Source organism: Rhinolophus sinicus, chromosome 17 (genome assembly GCF_057876585.1).
Source record: "Rhinolophus sinicus isolate RSI-liver-muscle chromosome 17, RSI-T2T, whole genome shotgun sequence".
In the NCBI taxonomy this organism is placed as follows: Eukaryota; Metazoa; Chordata; class Mammalia; order Chiroptera; family Rhinolophidae; genus Rhinolophus; species Rhinolophus sinicus.
Window position 1 is genome coordinate 56,917,478 of NC_142517.1, and position 19,023 is coordinate 56,936,500.

Below are 19,023 nucleotides of genomic sequence, written 5' to 3' on the forward strand. Positions count from 1 at the left end.
AATCTGTACGACAAGCAGACCACCCAGGATTCTGCGGCACACTGAGTTTGGAAATCACCTGAGTCAGCTGACTCTAAAGACAGATTATGCTCCAATGTTCTAGGATCAAAATGTTCTGAGGGCTGGCAGCCTCCAGGGAATAAGCCCAGCCTCCCACTTGCACAGGTGAGTTGTAATAACCAGTAGGTCTCGGTCTTCTTACTTCAGGGATTCTCTCATATCCTTGGCTGGATATGAGAATCATATATGGGGTTTTAAAAGAATTATGGTTTTCAAGCAGAGATTAGATGTGTGGGTTTTCCCCCCTCTTTTCTAAGAAACAAAAAAATCACCTTAGAATTACTGGCAGTGGTTCCACCAGAAGGGTACATGTTGGCACCTGGTAACCTCTTGGGGAATCTCCTTAATGAAGGTCAATCGCTTGGCATCACAGAGGACAGAGAGCCTTCTCTGAACAAAGTGGTAGGGACCCCAGGACTTACTCTGGTAACTTCCTTTAAAAGAGTACCGTCCCTGGAGAAAGGGATGTACTCGCATCATTTAGGCTCCAGGATGGTCCAAGAAAAACTGCAGACGTACAGTGGCTCTTTGCAGGGAAGAAGGTGGGAGAGTGGAGATTCTGGTTCTGCCAGTTAGTGGGGCTGGAACTGAGTCTGACTCAGCATGGCAGGGCCAGCTGCCATCCTGGGCGGAGGCTGTGTAGGTGAACTACTCTATTAGGAGACTCAGCTGGGGTATACTTAGCCACAGTTAGCAAAGTGGGCAGTGGTGGGCCTTTCTCAAAGGGCCACAGCTGGACCTGAAAGGCTGCTAGAAACAGCTAGTGGGCACCAGCTGAGGACAGGGTAGGACCAGTGTCCAACAGTGACACCATGAGGCAGCGGGAGGTCACAGCAGAAGTAATGATAACGGCTAATATTTCTTTGGTGTTTGCCCAGCATGATGTTAAATGACTTGCATTTATTCATTCATTTAATAACAGTTCTGTGTGGGAGTCATTATCACCTCTATTGTACAGAGAAGGAAACTGAGGCACCGAGGTTATAGAATAACAGTCAGGCTGTGATTAAGGCTGTCTGACTCCAGAGCCCACACCCCTAACCACAAGGCAGGCTTTCCTGCCTCCATAACAATAGCCATCATTTTCGGAGCATTTACTATGTGATAGTGTGTGCTCTGTGCTCTTTAAGTCTTCACCACTATCTTAACATGTGACAGCTGTTTTTATTCCCACTTCACAGATGAGGAAAATGAGGCACAAGGAAGACTGCTCATCATCTGTTCTCTCCGTCTGGGAATGGAGTCCAGAGTAATCCCACGTAATTGCATCACAACTTCTTCACTTTTTGGAACTTGTAAGCTTTCAGAGTTCTCAGAAAACTGAAGATAGGTGGGAACCTACGGGATACTGGGCTTCCTGCAATGAAACATGTGCAGTCTTTAGTGAGGACCGGGAAAAACAAAGACGATGTAAGTACTTCTACTTTCAAATTTGTGAGAGCAGATCATACCAGTTTCAGGGGCCCGTCTCAGGTTTGGTGAATCAGAACACAGGAAGGGTGAGGCCAGGAAATCTGAATTAAAACAAAACCAAAGACAAAACACAGGTGATTCTGCTATACAGCCTGCGTTGAGAATTGGTGCCTTTATTTCACAGTGATAGTTTACAGCCCACAATGAGCAGGCAACAGTATTTCCAGGGACTTTTTCTAGTTTTCAAATCCTCTTGCTTAGAAAGAAGCTGCATGTGGGAGCCAATCAGAGGGAGGGAGCTGGGTGAGGACTGGGGCAGGGATGCCAAGTCCACAGGGCCCATGCACTTTGCTCATGCCCTCTCCTTGCCCTTTTTACTTAGAAAATCATGGTCTGTTCTTCAAAGACAGGCTCAGACCTCTTATTTTTGGTGAATACCTCCACTGTCTGGCCTCCCTTCCTCCAGCTTTGCACAAACTTCCCTGAGAGCACCGCTCACCTCATACCTTCTCTGTGTTCTCCCCGCACAAGCCAAGACACATTTGCAGGACTAGGTGTTATTTATGCATCCCTCTGGCCCAGCAGGGTGTCTGGGACTTAGTAACCATTCAGAAAGAGCTACCCTGTTTCCCCGAAAATAAGACCTAGCCGGACAGTAAGCTCTAATGCGTCTTTTGGAGCAAAAATTAATATAAGACTCGGTCTTATTTTACTATAAGACAAATGCTAGACAAAAACTAGCTCAGATTCTTAAGGTTGGAAGGGTCCTGGCATATCATCTGATCCATCTCTCTGGTCATTGGGGCATCTTTCCCAAAACGTCTTGGAGGAGGGGTGATGGAGCTGTGCGGAAACAAGTCTAATGCTGGAGAGCTCCCAGCAAGCACTGCAGCTTGGGCATGGCAAAATGAAAGCTCTCCCCTGCACTGAGTTACATCCTTTCTCTGGAGGACCACTCGCTCAGTCCTCTCCTTCTGAAGACCAAAGGCTCTGCTCCCTGTCCACTCTGTCAGCTCTGCTCGAAGGCTGCCATCTGGACTGAGACGAGGCCTGCTCCCTGTCCCTTGCAGCACTGGGGCAGAGGACTGTCTGGGCTCACTCAGCTAGGATACTGACTCACTCACACAGGTGGGTGAGTCACCGCTTGCCTGTGGGGCTCTATTTCCCAGGTAAGGTATATCAAAGGGGTAACATTCTCTGCCACTCTCTGCTTGCTCAGGCAGAAGTGGAGCCTCTCAAAGTATCTCAGTCCTGAGACCTCAGTCCTTCCTCAGAAGTTCAAAGGGCTCTACTCATACAACCTCCTCACAAAAATATACTCAGGACCTAAAAGACATCCAGAGGAATTGGCCCTAAACCTGGGGCAAACTACAAAATGAAGTGCTTCATGCCTAGGAAATAATGATAACAACTGATATCTCCATGGCCTTTAGGAGTTGAAAATACCCTTTCATAGTTTGTTTTCAGGTTCGGCAGCCCATTCATAAGGTGGGCAGGAGAGGAGTATATTATTTTTGTGTGACACCAAAGAAAGGGCTCAGTCTCATAGCTGGAGAGTGGTGGGAGCAGGGTTTGCCCCCAGGCCTTCTGGGTCTGAGGGCAATGACTTTGCCCCAGGTGTGGCGGCCATAGCAAGCCCTCTAGAGACTACCCAGCGCTGACAGCTCAGGCCTGAGTGCAGGCTGCTCCCCTCGGGATTGGTGACAGCGCATCTGAGCCTGGCTTTTTGTTGTGTACTATCTTATCTCAATAGGAAAAGGCAATTCAGGGGAAGAATTTCCTTGTCACAGTGCTCCAGGCTTTCCATTGTCTAGCTTTCTTAGCCGGGGTTCATCCTCTCGGCCTGGCCATTACTCACATCCACGGAGGTGCCTTATCAAGGCTGTCTAAGATAGAGGGCCTATTTTTTTCTCAGTATCAGACAAACTGGAATCTGTCCACCCTTTGTGGCCTGACATACTCCCACAATTAACGGAATCCAGCCACACTGGGAAGCTGTTTTAAAAGCAGTCCCTAGTAATCCAGCTGTTTCCTTCGCAAGGCCCTGGACTTCAGGTACTCCTTGGCAAGCGTGACTGTGAGTCTTTACTGCTGGCCTTTCTCCCCCAACTTTTTTCTCTGAAAAACGTCAAACCTACAGAAAAGTTGAACAAATAATGTAATGAACATGCTCATCCTATTCATCTGGCTTCACCACTTGGTCCCCGTTTGTCACATTTGTTTAATCTCTTTCTCTCCATACACATATACACCTGAAAAATATACACTCCCGCCTCCCCCTCCCCACCGTTGAACCATTTCAAAGTTACCAAATCGTGATGCTTTTCTCCTAGTTTGACTTGTATATCCTAAGAATAGGGCATTCTCCTATCCAAGCATAATACTATTATCACTCTCAAGAAATGAAACAATGTTAACTAATTATACCATACATATTCAAATGTCCTTAATTGTCCCAATACTCCCTTATAGCTTCCCACTTCTCCCTTTACACTATTAGGTTGGTGCAAAAGCAATTGCGGTTCTTGCGATTATTTTTAACCTTTTAAACCGCAATTACTTTTGCACCAACTTAATAGAACAGTTTGCTAGTTTGTTTTTTCCTTCTTTCATGACACTGCCATTTTGAAAGCCAAAGGTATTTGTTTTACAGAATGTCCCACAATTTGGATTTATCTGATTGTTTCCTCAAAAATAGATCTCAATTAAAACATTTTGGCAAGAATATTTCATAGCTGATGTTTTATCCTGCTCAGGATATTACATCAGGGGGCACTCATTCTCAATTTATCCCATTTTAGTGATGTACATTTGATTCCTTGGTTAAAATGATATCGTCCAGAGTTCATCATTATAAATAAATGTATTTCTGTTTATAATTAATAAAAGAATCTTTGGGATGATATTTTGAAACGGTGTGACTATCCTATTCCCAATAATCTTTCACCCCATGCCTTTAGCAACTATTGAGGTCATTGCCTGTCAATTATTATGGTGGATCACTTTTTCAGTTTGTTTTTATCTAATTTTAAGAGAAATACATACTCATTATAGAAAAGATATAAATTGAAATATATAAAGAAATATAATGTCTACATACACACAGAGAGCAACATAAAAATACATGTACCAATACACAGTACAGTTATGCATGAATTTTTTAAGGTTTATGTGAATTTTATTTGGGGGAGCATATATGTATCTATAAATTTCTTTAGTTTGTTCTGTCTAGTTGTATAATAAATGTATACTAATTGAAAAAGTTTATAAAGTACCAAAAACCATTTAAAAGTATAAAATTCATGAACATATCCATAACAAAGTTACTTACATATTTTCTTTTTCATATGCCTCTTTTCTTATTCATACTAAAAACTCAAAAAAAAGAAAAAGTCTGCCCTTTTAATTTTCCTGTCCTCTTTTATTTTTATTTATTTTTTCTGTCCTGCTTTTAAATAGCAACTTGGCTGTCATGTTTCCCTGGGGGCTCTCTTGTGCCTATTTTCCCTGGTTTGGAAGTAGTTTCTATCTGGTCTCCCATTCCCTTTCTCTAATCTTGCAGGACTAAATTGACAACAAGCTGGAACTACACCAGCTGCTTGAGCCAAGGGGTTTCTCTTGTAATAAAAGGTGTTTATGCTGCAAACTTTAAAGGAAAGGGAATGCAGGGAGGAAAACTTCTAATTTGGGGGAAGTATTTAATTGCTTCCACTTCAAGAAACCACTACAAGAATTCACGTAACACGTTTACAGCAGAAAGTCTTATGTATAATGACTTATAAGACTCTTCTGATCTTATTAGTAAACAATGTTTACTAATAACTGCTAATAGTGGCACACAGTGTCTTGTGTTCTACTTTGTTACTTAACATTTTCTTTTGTAGATTTTTTTTTTTACCATGTTAGAACTGGGAATTCATGTTGTGAGAAAGCAAGCCACTCACACACTGAACTAGATTATTTCAAAGTAATCCAGTTCTGTTCTTCAGTCTATGGTTCTATGATTTTTTAGGTTCAATGGGAAAATATCATTTCTTCATTAAAATGCGCGACTTACATGATGGTTCAACTCATGGTGGTTCAATTTTACCATGGTATGAAAGCTATAGGCATAATAAATTACAGGAGATAGTCAACACTTTATTATAAAAGCAGCTTTGTGTCAGATGATTTTGCCCAACTGTAGGCTAATATAAGTGTCCCGAGGACGTTTAAGGTAGGCTAGGCTAAGCTATGATGTTTGGTAGGTTAGATGTATTAAAGCATTTTCAACTTACTATATTTTCAACTTACAGTGGGGTGTATAAGGATATAACCCCACTGTAAGTCAAGGAGCATCTGTATAATGTTTAATCTTTTGCAATATTTGGGTTTTCGAGCTTTATCACGTTTTTTCCCCAATTCTAGAGAGTTTTATGACTACATCTTACACAAATGCATTAGCTTAAAAGCTAATTTCCTGAGGGTAGTGTTTCTGGAGGAATGGTCTTGGATCATCTGTAACAGAATCACTTGAAGAGTTTGTTCAAGATTTCTAGGCCCTGGCCTGATCTGGAAATCACCAGGGGTGGAGCCTACATTTAAACAGGTATCACACATATCAGAGCTTTAGGACAGACATATTCCGCAAAGTGCAATTGCTAGTCAGAAGGAAAGGCCTGTGGAATGTCTCTTTTCACATGTTGAACTTCCCAGGAAGTTCCCTGGGAAAAAGACTGTGGCAGCTGCGGTGAATGAAGGCCCTTGCTCCAGTTGTGGTTTTGGGAAACTCCTCAGACTTGAATTGAAGATGCTCCAAGTGCTAAGACACCTGCATGAGGAGAGGTAAAAGGATGAAGGGCAAGGTCAAGTCCAGAGCAGCGAAGTGGAACTTGCTAGACTGCCCTGAAGGCCGTTGTGAGTTGGAAGGAATGAACTCAGAAACTGGATTCTAGCTCAGGAACAACAGCGTGCGCAAGGGGGCCCTGGCACAACTGAGTCCATAGCAACCTGAAGGATGTGCAGATAGTTCTTAATGCACAGGTCCCAATACACCAGTGGCCCTGTCCTAGCGGCTGTGTCTCATTAGCCTGCACTTAATGGAAGCCAGAGGTAATCCAACTAAGGAAAAAAACAAAAAAAGATAATCTTACAACCTCATAGCTGAAAAGCATGTTTGAAATCAAACCTAACAGAGAAAACTACAAGAACAAGCAAAACCGTTAAAAAAAAACTGGTCCCCTCAAAAAAAAAAAAAAAAAAAAGTTTCCTGAGAAGCAGGACTGTTACGGGCAGAGGGGAGGAGCAAGGCACTGTTGCTTGTCTTCATAAACCATTTGCTACAATGATGATTCTCTTTTAAAAAACCATGTGCCTGCACTGCATTTATTTCAAAAAATGTATGTAATGTATTTAAAAACAAAGAAGAGAATGATTTGCACCATGAGGGATGCTGAGCAGCCTCAAATACGTTAGGAACGGTGAAATAATCTCGGAACTATCCCTTTAAAAACCAGGGGTGTGAAACGTGCACTAGAAGTCGCTCTGCGCTGTGCTCCCGAGGCCCGCGCGCGGCTGCCGGAGGCGGGAACCAGCGCCCGGCAGGGCCCCGTGGCGACCGTGCGGGAGTCGCGTGATTCGCGGAACTCGCGGGCGGCGGCGGCGGGGTGCGCACGCGCCCAGCCGCGCGTTTCCTCCCTTCCCGGAAGTCCCGCAGGGCCGCAAGGAGCTGGGGTTCGGCGGCTTCTCGGAGAAAAGTCGGCAGCAGGAGCCAGGATTCACTTCTGAAGGTGCCAACGGTGGGGACCGCGACCTCGCAGCTTGAGGCGACCACTTACTGCCCCCCACCCCGTGAAGAGTGTGGATGAACCCAATAGAGGCTGAAGACAGGGGGGCAAGAGACTAAGCCCCGCTGCGATCACAGCTGCAGAGCCTGAGGCCCAAGAAGAATAGAACCGGGTTCTCTGCTGCCAATACCGGCCGCTGGTGGAAAATTTCCAATGGAATCAGCAAAGGATGCTGAGTTCTCCAAGCGACAGGTGAACTGAAATTAATCTGAAGGCACTTAAAGTTAACGAATGCGCTGTGACATGAAGTGTCTGGCCCAAGAGATGCAGTTCTGGATGCCTGGTGCCTTGTTTGGCTTTCGGAGTAAGGGAAAGAAAAAGCAAATCAGATATTCTCTAAGTCATTTGACTTCGTACCATTTCTTGAACTTCTCTGAGATCGGCCCTCTCACCTGATGATGACCCTTGGAATAGTATCGGACAGACATGTGTGAACTTGTTGAAGAGATCTTCGTCAACATTACACCAAATGTTGGATTCGTTCAAGGCAGAGCCTCCTCTGACAAAACATACACCTGAACGTTAGGGGGAAACAAAACAAAACAATGTAAAGCCTAAGAGAGTAGAACAACGCCCACATAGTTGGAAAATATGGAGAAAAATGATAAAGAAGGGACATGAGCAAGGAAATGAAGTGGAGAGAACCTTGGAAGTGGTGCATAATTAGTCTCGAGACACTGCCAAGACATCTCTGTTCTTTTTCCTTAATGATTGATACAGATTCTTTTTCTTGCACTGTGGAAAATTTTTTTCATATGTCCTTCAATATAAGAAATAGTTTAGCAAGAATGAGGCTTGACCAAAATAAACCGCCAGTAATAGAGACTCTCAATGAAGAAAGTGCACGAAGTGACCAGAATCCCCAAGTCTGGAAACAAGGAGTTAGTTTTTGGTTTCAGTACTGGAAGGAACGGCAAAATTCATAAATGTCAAATGCTGTGCTCTCTTCATGTGATAGCAAGCACTGAGTTCTTCATAAAAGGCAAATTTCATCTTAAACAGATAGTCAAACCAAACAGAAAGAAGTATTATATAACGAAACCTATTTTCAAAGTATATCTGAAATTTGGCTTAATAGTATGTTTTTCTTGAGAGTTTATAAAACTCTGTGGGAAACAAAAATTCATTAGCATATTCATAAAAGGGAGAAAAGGAAAGAAATCTGGCCTGACTTTCATTTTACAGATGAGGAAACTGACCCAGAAAGGGAAATGCCTTGACAAGTATCGTACTGAATCAGTGCTGGGAGCTGGTGCCTGGCCATGCCCCGTGCCCGGTGCCTCTCCTTACCCTATGGGAACTCATACCCCACTGTAACAAACATGATGTGAGTGGGGCATCAGATGATACTCATAAATCTAACCTATATAGTTGTATTAAGCAATGTCACCCCCATAAAGTTAATAAAATTAAAAAATTCATCATAATGAAGTACTGGCAGGAAATAAGAGGACTGGTTCTTTAGCATCTAGACAGAATTTTAAGAAAGTCTTAGTGATGAGAGCTTTCCCTAAATGACACAAATTTCTTTGGGAGCTAAAATGGGTGCAATCTTTTTTTTATTAGAAAAGTTCAAACAGGGCCTGGATAATCATTTGTTGGGGTTGCTGTCAAGGGGATTCAAATCACTGAAGTCCTTTCCAACTGTGGGCCTCATTAGTTACTGCCTTTCAGTGCATTTGTGGCCAGGGAGTATAGGGCGGAAGGAAACTAATCCTGCTTCTGTCTACTTTGAGTCAGGCATTGTGTTACGCATTTCATAGATGTTAATTCACTCAGTCTTCACTACAAGCTTTCTAGTTATTCTTCTCAGTCTACCGCAAGAGTTCACGAAGGTTAGGTAACATGCGTGCTCCAAGCCATGCAGATAATAGGCAGCGCAACTAAGACTACCTTGTCATCTCTTATCTCCAGATGAGTGGGCAGAAGAGGATTACACATTTGTTCCCCAGCCTCTTGCCAGCGTAGGTAACGCCTTGCACTGCTCAGTCTTCAGGGCATGTAACGCCCATGATCCTCCCGGCCTGACTAACAGCTAGGGATGAGAAGCAAGGACACTCCTACCAGGAGAAAGGCATTTGGTTGGTACCTCTTCACAGAGGCTCCAGGGTTCCAGAGCTTTGCATCACAGGCAGATTCTCACTGAACAACCAGGCCAAACTTTGCTTCCAAAATTCCCAGTTTAATAGTGTTCACCCTGGATGAAGGGACTTGGAATTCAGCTTTGAGACAAGCTTGGACCGCGATGCTAGGAACTGGTTTGTGAAGGAAGAGGCGGGGACGATGGGATGTAGGGACACAGACAACATCTGGAGCTCAAATATTAATAGTTTGTGCTGCTGAAAGCAAGATTCTTTTTTAAAGACTTTATTTTTTAAAAGCAGTTTTGCATTCACAGCAAAATTGAGAGGAAGGTATAGCGATGTCTCATATACCCACTGCCCCCCCCCACAAGAAGATCATTTAATGTTCTTGGATGAATGGCCATTTCCATCAGGAACCAGCCTGCGCCAGCCCCCCCCCCCCCCGAAAGAGGGGAATGCGCTAGAGGACACTACAGAGATGTCATCCTATTCCCATGCCTCTTTCTAAAGATGAGCTGTCCTGCCCTGCTGTTACCACTCAGATTAAACACGTTCCCCATATTCGTACTGTATCTAATGACTGTACATTTCTGTTTCCTGAAAATTTGGGGCCACAGGGATAAAAACTCACCAATTAGCTGTGGCCTACGTGAGGCACGTCAGCCACCTTCCTACTCTGGTATCTTCTATGGCTACATTAGCCACAGAATTAAGTACCGACTTCCCAGCCTTCACAGTCAGCTTGCTTTCTGGCCTCTTTATCCACTCCCTACAGCACATAACCTATCCTGGTCACATTGGATGCCTCCTGCCTTGACTGGATTCCACCCTTCCCTGCTTTCAATCCTCTGTACAGTTTCATCTTCTGGAATTCTCCACACACACACACACACACACACACACACACACACACACACTGCACCCACCCTGCCAATTCATATCTTCCTCTTTCCTCAAAGTACAGCTTCAGGGGTTAAGATCACAATGCAAAACTGACTAGCAAACTCCATTACAAGACCATCAGGGACCAAAGCAGTTGGATAAAGGGGATACGTAGGTTGGCTTGAAGTTTACTTCTGGCTCAGAGATCACCCAGGAGCTAAGGATCTCTGCAGAGCTATGTGGGGCCAACCTGTTTCCCTAAGGCACCCCCTTCTTCATGCTGCCAGGACTTGCGCTGCCCCTTAGGAGAAAGCAGGCAGCAGCAGCTGAGTCACACAGGCTGCCGGGGGCCAGCCAGGAGCAGAGCTGTTTCTTGGCATTTCTCCCACTTCCTCTTGTGGCAGACTTCTGTGGCTGTGCTGGGATTCAGACCTATCTCTGCTCCACACTCAGTCAGGGTTTATTCACTTCAGTCAGGGTTTATTCTCTCAGTCAGGGTTTATTCACTTCAGTCCCTCTACCCTCCCCCTCATCTGTGATCACAGTATCAAAACAATCCTAAAATGGGATGGCTGTGCTTGAATTTAACACCTCCTGCCATGCCTCTTACCCTCTGCATGCTTTCAGTTACCTCCTGACACAGACCGTCCCCCTCACCTGCAAGCCGTGTCCCAGCATACACCTTGCCAAGCTGGAACAAGTCCTGGTACCTACAGAAATTTGCTTCGCTTACCCTCACAAACACTTGGTTGACCACGCAGTCCTATCTCTAACTTCCAGCAGAAAACTCAAGTGGGTGACCAGAGGGCCAGAGCCAGGTCCCATCAGTACCTGTGATTGTGTGCCCCCCACTCCCCAGCATGAGGGCTGACCCCTCTCATCTCCTAGGCTTAGCCAGGTCTTACAGAATGGAGCTCTACTGAGATCCAACCAAACACATTAACCATTTGTTAGATGAACTCATTCCTGGCACTTGGCAGATATTCAGAGTATGGCTGAATCGAGAGGGAATGGGAAAAGAGGGTCCAATGTCCTTTAGATGAAGTTTTATATTTCAAAGCAAGGGTGCTCTATACAGTTGTAATTTTCAGAACAAACTCTGGGCATGTCAGGTCTGTCCACAGGACTCAAAGTCTTAGCTCCATTCTGAGCCATGGCACAGGCCAGCCAAGCTGTGACAGCTCCTGGTTCCTCACTTTCTTGGGCAGCCTCGGCAGAAGCTTAAATTCCTACCATGGGTGTCACTGCCGGTTGATCCTTCCTCAGTTCCTGACAAACACTTGACTTGGGGCTCTGCACTGTTGAGCTGGCTCCAGAAAGAGTTACTCATCAGAGGTCAAGTCCGCTGGACTCACAAAGCACCTGTGCATCTGGCATCTAAGCATCTCCATGTTGTCTTTGTTCCCTTCAAAGTTTACATCTTCAGGGTCCCACTGTGAAGAAAAGACACAAAAGGTACCTTGGTGGAACAGACCCTTCCCATCTCCTACAACCCCCCAACGATAGCTCCAATCCTGGTTCTCATGGCCCAGGCATAGACAAGGACAAACAAGTAACCAGGCCAGTGTTTCTAGGACCTACCGGGGCAAACACAATTAAATAAAAGAATTAATGGGCAGCCATCCTGAATATACCAGCCTCATTTCCCTGCCCACCCTCTTTTCCCGTTGTCATCAAGTCCTTCTCTAGTGAGACTGAGTCATGTTCCCTTTATCCTGAGAACTCCCATCTCCATTCCCAGAAAAGACCCGGCAAACACAACCCCTTCTTTCTGACCCAGGAAAGTACCTCCTCCTGCAAACAGCCTACCTGACTGCTTATGCCTATTGAGCTCTCACCCCCTTCTCTCTTTGGACTACCTGTAACAGTCATTTGCAGCTGCACATGGACAGCCCTGACCTTTCTCTGGGCTTCTGCCTTGTCTTCTCAAGCAGATGATGAGCTCCGTAAGAGCAGGGCACTGGTCTGCCCTTGCGCATCTGTTTCCTCACAGTGTTTCCTCTAAACTTGAGGTCAGGATACTTGTCAAAAACAATCACTTAAAACCTAATTCAGAGTGGTGGTCACAGCCAGTGAATACTTCATTGCTCTGACTCAGACAAGTACAGGAAATTGAAATTTGCAGGGATAGGAGTGAAAGCTTAAAAAAAGAGGCGGGCACAAGAGCATGATGAAGCTAGTTGCAGAGTCCTCCTATTGCTCTAATACGATGGTTGAGAGAGAGACTTTTGTACATGGGCTCAGAGCAAAGGGAATCCTTTGTGATTCCAGCCCTGGAGGCAAGTGGGGAGTTAGACTCAAGTCGTTCGGCCACTAACTTGCTTTCTCTTCTCTGGGCCTTGGTTTTTCTATATGTAAGTTGGGATATTGGATCAGTAACTAGATAATACGATTTCTTTCCTTTTTGAGTTTCTATGACGAATAATTCTGAGTCACAGATCACGTTTAACAGTATCAAAAGACCCAGAAAAGAACAAGCAAGACGGCAGAGGCTGTGCTAGCCCAGGCCAGATGACCTGTTTGGGCAAGAGAAGAGAGCTGTCACGGACATGCGCTCCAAACCAAATGAAACAAAACTAAACTCCACCAGATGCTCAAATTTGAGCTAAATCAATCAGTCCAGTGCTTAGAGGTCTGGGAGGAGGTGTTGAAGGCTCCCTGAGCTGCTGACAGAGAATGCCCATACCATGCCTGTTATAAAACACAAATTGTAACTTGGTTTTAGACAGAAAGAGCCTAATTCAATGAGTGATGTACTGATAATAACTGAACTGAGTTCTACTACTTAGTGATTAAAAACAGCATCATGTTAAAAAGACCCCATTCCCACTAACCCTGCAGGCCAGGGACAAAGCAGATTTGATTGGTACGACTTAGCCCCCTGTACCTGTTCAGGGCTGTGCCAGCCACTTCCAGTGCTAACTTCTCATTTACTTGTGGTTGCAGATTTGGGGGGAAATCTCGAAGCAAATTCCTTTCTGACATTATCAAAGATCCCAAGTAAAAGAGCTCCCCGGCCCTTCAGCCTCCATGGCCCGGTTGCCCAGTGGCGGAAGTCGGAGCCTGCTCTCTGAGGATGGACAGTGTGCTGTGTGATGAGAGCTGTTTTCCAGCTGAGGCCCACATTCTAGATCACAGCTCTGAGTGTGCTCGGGACCAACCTCATCAGAAAAAAGGCCGATGCTGGCGACACACCCTAGACACTATCTGTGGGTTGGATCCTGAGGTTTGGCATTGTAACGAGTTCCTAGGAAGATTCTTAACTGCCCTGATGTTTCAGAACCGCTGTTCGAGCTCCTGAAATGGCTTCTTCAGGGTTATTCTTGCTACACCTGACCAATTCAGCTTCAGCAAACAGAAACAGCCCGCCACTTTGATCAAGTGAACTCTGTGAAGTGGGTTAAGCATTCAAAACATTTTAAAATCTTTCTTCTGATTCCCCAGAATAATGTGTTTTAAAATTTCATTTGAGTGGTGGCCGGATGGCTCAGTTGGTTGGAGTGAGAGCTCTAAACAACAGGGCTGCCGGTTCGATTCCCACATAGGCCAGTGAGCTGCGCCCTCCACAACTAGATTGAAGACAACGAGCTGCCGCCAAGCTGCCGGTGGGGCGGATGGATAGCTCAGTTGGTTGGAGTGCGAGCTTTTGATAGCAAAGTTGCCGGTTAGATTTCCACATGGGATGGTGGGCTGCGCCCCCTGCAACTAGATTGGGGGACAGCGACTTGACTTGGAGCTGATGGGTCCTGGAAAAACACACTGTTCTCCAATATTCCCCAATAAAAAAACAACAACGTCATTTTAGGTAATAAAAACCATTTGTCCAGGCATAAAGAGAATTTGAGCAAAAGATGATCTACCGTCTTATCAGACACAATCCTGGGCGATGACAGGCACAGGTGGTTGTCATAAAACACGCTCAACTATCACTTGGAGGTGAGGGTGGCACGGAGACAGCAGCCAGCTGCCCGAGGTCTCAGGATGACAATGTGGGAGAATGTGTATCTCAACTACTGCAGCCACTCTCAGCACCGCTACCCTTCGTAACCTGCAGTTATTCTGCTTGTTCATAGCCCTCTGTCCCAAACCACGTTTCTTCCTTGAGGGACACATCTTCTGAGTCCCTATGAGATGGTTTGGGCAAAGTGGAAAACACTCTGAACTGAGAGAACCTGGAGCATCCCCTGATCCTCAGGCTCGCCTCTCATTTTCACATTCTTTTTTTTCCCTGTTTGGCGTGGGCCCAGACAGCCAAGGGGGGGCTAACAAAAGCAGGAACTGAAGTCAAGCCAAAGGAAGTCCCTGCTGGAATAGAGAGAGAGCACAATTGTCCGTACCTGCTCCGAGTTTAGGGCTTCCCAATACTTGTGCTGTAGAATAAAAAGAGATAGAAAAGTGTTGGACAGATTTTGCCACCATCACAGAGCAGAGCAGAGCTCAGCACCTGCCCTTGTTTTGCTCAGTGAGCCAGGAGGCAGGCCCTCTGAGCGTCTGAGGGCAAAGGAATAGCTGACTTCAGCAAGCAGAAAGGGAGCAGCGACTAAGCAGCTACAATCTAGTTAAATGATCACAGGGTAATTGTGATAATTATGAAGAGCTGCAGGTTCTTGGAAGAATTATAACCCATACAGATTTTTAAATTACTATTAGAAATTATTGTTATTAAGTGTCATAGTAATAAATCTTTCATTTATTAACCACATGGCTGAGATGAGTCAACTCAAAAACCACAAAACTAGCAAAGAGAGATGCAAATAAAATCCCCACCTCGAAAATATGGGGTATGTGCTGCCAGCTACGATTCATTTTTAATCAGCCTTTACTGCATGGTTGGTTCCACCCCAAGCCTCAAACATGTCTGAGTCAGATTCTTGAAGGGTGGCTTCTCGGTCTGTCTTTTTCCTCCGGCACTGTGTGCAGTGCCTGGGAGTGTTTCTGATATAGAGCGATGATTCTACAAACGTCTGTTAAATGGATCTGTGAAAGTCTATTAAGCCGAATAGCTGCCAATCTGAACAATCCACAGCCTCCGGCATTATTGTCACATTACAAGCAAGCTTCCACTGTTCAATTATTTTATATTTCCATTTTAAACAACTTTTTAAGATTTTCTGTCATACACAAAAAAGAATAATCTCGTGAATATTCATGGACACATCCTATTTTATTTTCTCTAGCTCCCCCATTTTTTTTATTTGCTAAAGTATTTTAAAGTAAACAATTTCATCTGTAAATACTTCAGTATGTACCTCATTGATAAGGACTTTTCCCTGAAATCCGAAGCACAATGCCATTATTATATCTAAAAAACAGTGATAATTCCATCGCATTCATATTTTAATGACATCCCGCTGGGAGGAACATAAACTGAAAAGAAAAAGATTAATTGGAAAAAACACAAAATTACTGAAAATAATGGTTCCACATAAAGTACAGCATAGAGAATACAGCCAGTAATGTTGTAACAACCATGTACAGTGCCAGGTGGGGACTAGACTAATCGAGGGGATCACTTCATAAATTATATAAAAGTCCAACTACTATGCTGTATACCTGAAACTAATATGAAATAATATTGAATGTCAACTGTAACTGAAAAAAATAAATAATTAAAAAAATATAATGGTTCCATGCACACTGCAAGACAGAAATGTTGATGACAACATAGGGGTTGAAAAAGTTAAATAACTTTTATAAATAAATACAGATGTTCAGGCAAAACAGAAATAGCAATCTGTGGTTATCACAGTGAGTGTTTTGTTTGTTTGTTAAAAAATTTACTAAATGCATGGAGTATTACGCAGCCATAAAGAAGAATGAAATCTTACTATTTGCAACAATATGGATGGACCTAGAGAACATTATGCTAAGTGAAATAAGTCAGATGGAGAAAGACAAATACTATATGATCTCACTTATATGTGGAATCTAAAGAAAAGAATAACTGAACGAACTAATCAGAAACAGCCTCAGAGATATAGAAGAAAAACTGAGGGTTGCTAGATGGGAGGGGATGTGGGGATAAGGGGGAAGATGAGGGGATTAGAAAGCATAGTCGGTAACCACAAGATTGCCATGGCGATACAAAAGACAGTTTGGTGAATATAATCAATAAAGTTGTAAAGATTTTGTAGTGTATCCGATGGACACTTGTCTTATTAGGCAGACCAATTCAGGGACAGAGTAGATGCCTGATCACTACACTGTACACCTGAAGCTGAAGCTGAACAATAATGAATGTGAACTATAATTATATATATATATATATATATATATATATATATATATATATATATATATATATATTTACAAGAAGCAGAGTACAGCATTAGGAATAGAGACAGTGGAAATGTAAAGGCTATATGCGATGTCAGAGGGGTAATAGATTGGGGGAGGGGTGTTATCACTTTGTGAGGGGTATAAATGATAAATGTCTATTAAAAAACAACAAAAAACAAAAAACAAAACACACACAAAAAATTTACTAAATGCAATGTGATAAACGGGATTGTATCCTGGAACAGAATAAGAACACTAATGGAAAAAATCGTGAAATCCAAATGAAGTCTGTAGTTTAGTTAATAGTACTGAAATAATGTTAATTTGTTAGTGTTGACAAATGTAACATGGTTGTGTAAGATGTTAACACTAGGGGAAACTGGGTGGGTAAAGGTATATAGGAATTCTCTGTACGACCTTTGCAATTTTCCTGTAAATCTAAAATTATCCCAAAATAAAAAAGTTTATTTAAAGCCAAGCAAACAAATAAACAAAGAAGCTTAAGAGTCCCCCCAACTGGATTGAAATGAAACCTTGAAACCACCTTTGTAAATCTTCCGCATCACAGGCGGTCGAAAATTTAAGAGTGCCCTCTAGCGGAGGTCCTAGTCAAGATTTCTTTTTTAAGTTACTTTTTAAACCAGTGAGGATGTGCCTGAAGAGTACAATTACACCAAATCTCTGTAATTGAGGTCTCTCCCCACCCTCTAAAAAAGTAAAAATAAATAACATCTTAGAGTCTTTTCCCCATTTCCAGAGCAAAATGTGTTCATTGTGGTATAGACATTTTTTTTCAAAAAAACAAAGATGGCCCATAATTCTATCTCCAAAAGAGTCTCTGTGAAGTTATTGAATAGCCCTCTGAAACACACACACACACACACACACACACACACACACACACTCTCACATCAAATTGTACGAATGACTTTTCTTGCTTAAAATGCAATGAATATTTCCATACATCCTTAAATTGTCCTTAGGACAGCAATTCTATAACCTTTGTGAGCCACTGCATGTAGTATTTCAATTGACCTCATTTCTAAAAACACTTTTTCATGCTTCTGAAACCTGTCCACAGGACATGTGGTAACTTTTCCTTTGTTCTTGAAGATTTTGAGGTGTGTCTTAGCAATTGAAGAAACAGTCACTTTGGACTGTGGGAGCTGGATGGGCCCTCACTGACCATTTGTTCAACTCCCACTTCTTATATTTGGGGAGAAGTGACTTCCCCAAGATTGAGGGGGTGAGATGGTGCTGGACTCAGGACCGATTATAAAGCTTTTTTTCCCTTCTGATTAAAAAGGATTAAGACTGGACAGATACATACTAGCTACAGTTCTCTCTTAATTTTATTAAGTAGATTTCCTTTTGACCCGATACTTTACAGACTTTTAAACATTCTACCAGATGCTTCAAAATCTCATCCTTTTTATTTCTTCTTCTTTTTTTTTAATCCACACAATAGTTAAGCAGTTCTTTGACACTTTGGATCAAGCACCTTCACCTCCCACACTTTTTTTCCTCCTCTCTAACTGCCCAAATTCCCCGCGCTGCTCTTGCTTCCTGGGCTGCTGTGGGAGAAATAGGATGTGAGATGAGAATATGCGTCACAGGCTGAGGTGCTCTATGCAAAGCCCATCGTGAACTAGATCAGCAAGAGAGAAGTTCTGACCCACAATGCGTTGGTTTCCTTTATAAAGATGACACATAGTTTCACTTCAGGGACATCCCAAGGTTGGAACAAAAGGGCCAAGAAGGAGAAGCCATGTGTGTTAAAACAGTGGGTATCAAGGGTTGGGAGCAAGCACTGTTCTAGCCCAAATCCCAAGATGCCTTGTAGGAAAGGACTTGGCAACCTTGGCTCCTGTTCCTGACTTTTAAAAATCACTTTCTTCTATTTTATTGAGATATAATTGACATATAACATTGTATGCTCCTGATTTTTTAGAAGAAACTTTGTTGCTCAAAAGAACTGAAGAAGTGATCTAGGGAAGGGCCAGAAGTTGGCAAGTGTGATTCAGAAGCAGGGTTGCCAGATAAAACACAGGATGCCCAGTGAAATCTGAATTTTGGAAAAATGTTTTGGTGTAGGTATGTTCATCTGAAATTCAAATTTCATTGACGTCCTGTATTTTTTGCCTGTTAAATCTAGCACCTTACCAGGAACACCAGGAAGACTTCCTGGAGGAAGCAGGATTTCACCAGGACTTTGAAGGTCAGAAAGAGAAGACTGAAATAAGCAGAGGAACGTAGAGAAGGGAAAGCTGACTGGATGTGCCGAGAAAAACCTGGAGAGTTGGCCCAGGGCCAGACAACTAAGTGTCCTGGAGGTCAGGTTAAGGGGTTCGGACTTAAAATGTAAGTAGTAAGGAGCCACAGAAGGCTTGAGAGCAGGGAGGCCGTGGGGCTGGGATCGAGTATTGGGAAGATCCTGGGTAGGACAGCAATGGAAGGAGAGATGGAGGCAGGGGCCCAGT

The 19,023-nt window shown here is 43.5% G+C and overlaps 1 protein-coding gene across 18 annotated transcripts in view; it reads right to left on the minus strand.

Moving 5' to 3' along the window:
- Nucleotides 1–734: 734 nt before the first annotated feature.
- The window catches only part of TMEM44 (transmembrane protein 44), a 43,240-nt gene continuing 24,951 nt past the window's right edge, over nt 735–19,023 (minus strand). For 3 of the 18 annotated variants that reach the window (XM_019723361.3, XM_019723336.3, XM_074329685.2), the window contains 2 exons: nt 14,602–14,634; nt 11,296–11,697 (listed from right to left, as the gene is read on the minus strand). In XM_019723361.3, coding sequence (XP_019578920.2) covers nt 11,587–11,697; nt 14,602–14,634 — 144 coding nt within the window. In that variant the 3' untranslated portion in view covers nt 11,296–11,586. Of the gene's footprint in view, nt 1,418–1,511; nt 1,575–2,669; nt 6,284–7,496; nt 7,595–7,690; nt 7,814–11,295; nt 11,698–14,601; nt 14,635–15,513; nt 15,632–19,023 lie in introns of those variants that run through there. The other 15 variants (XR_016019702.1, XR_016019700.1, XM_019723368.3 and 12 more) reach the window with 13 other exon arrangements.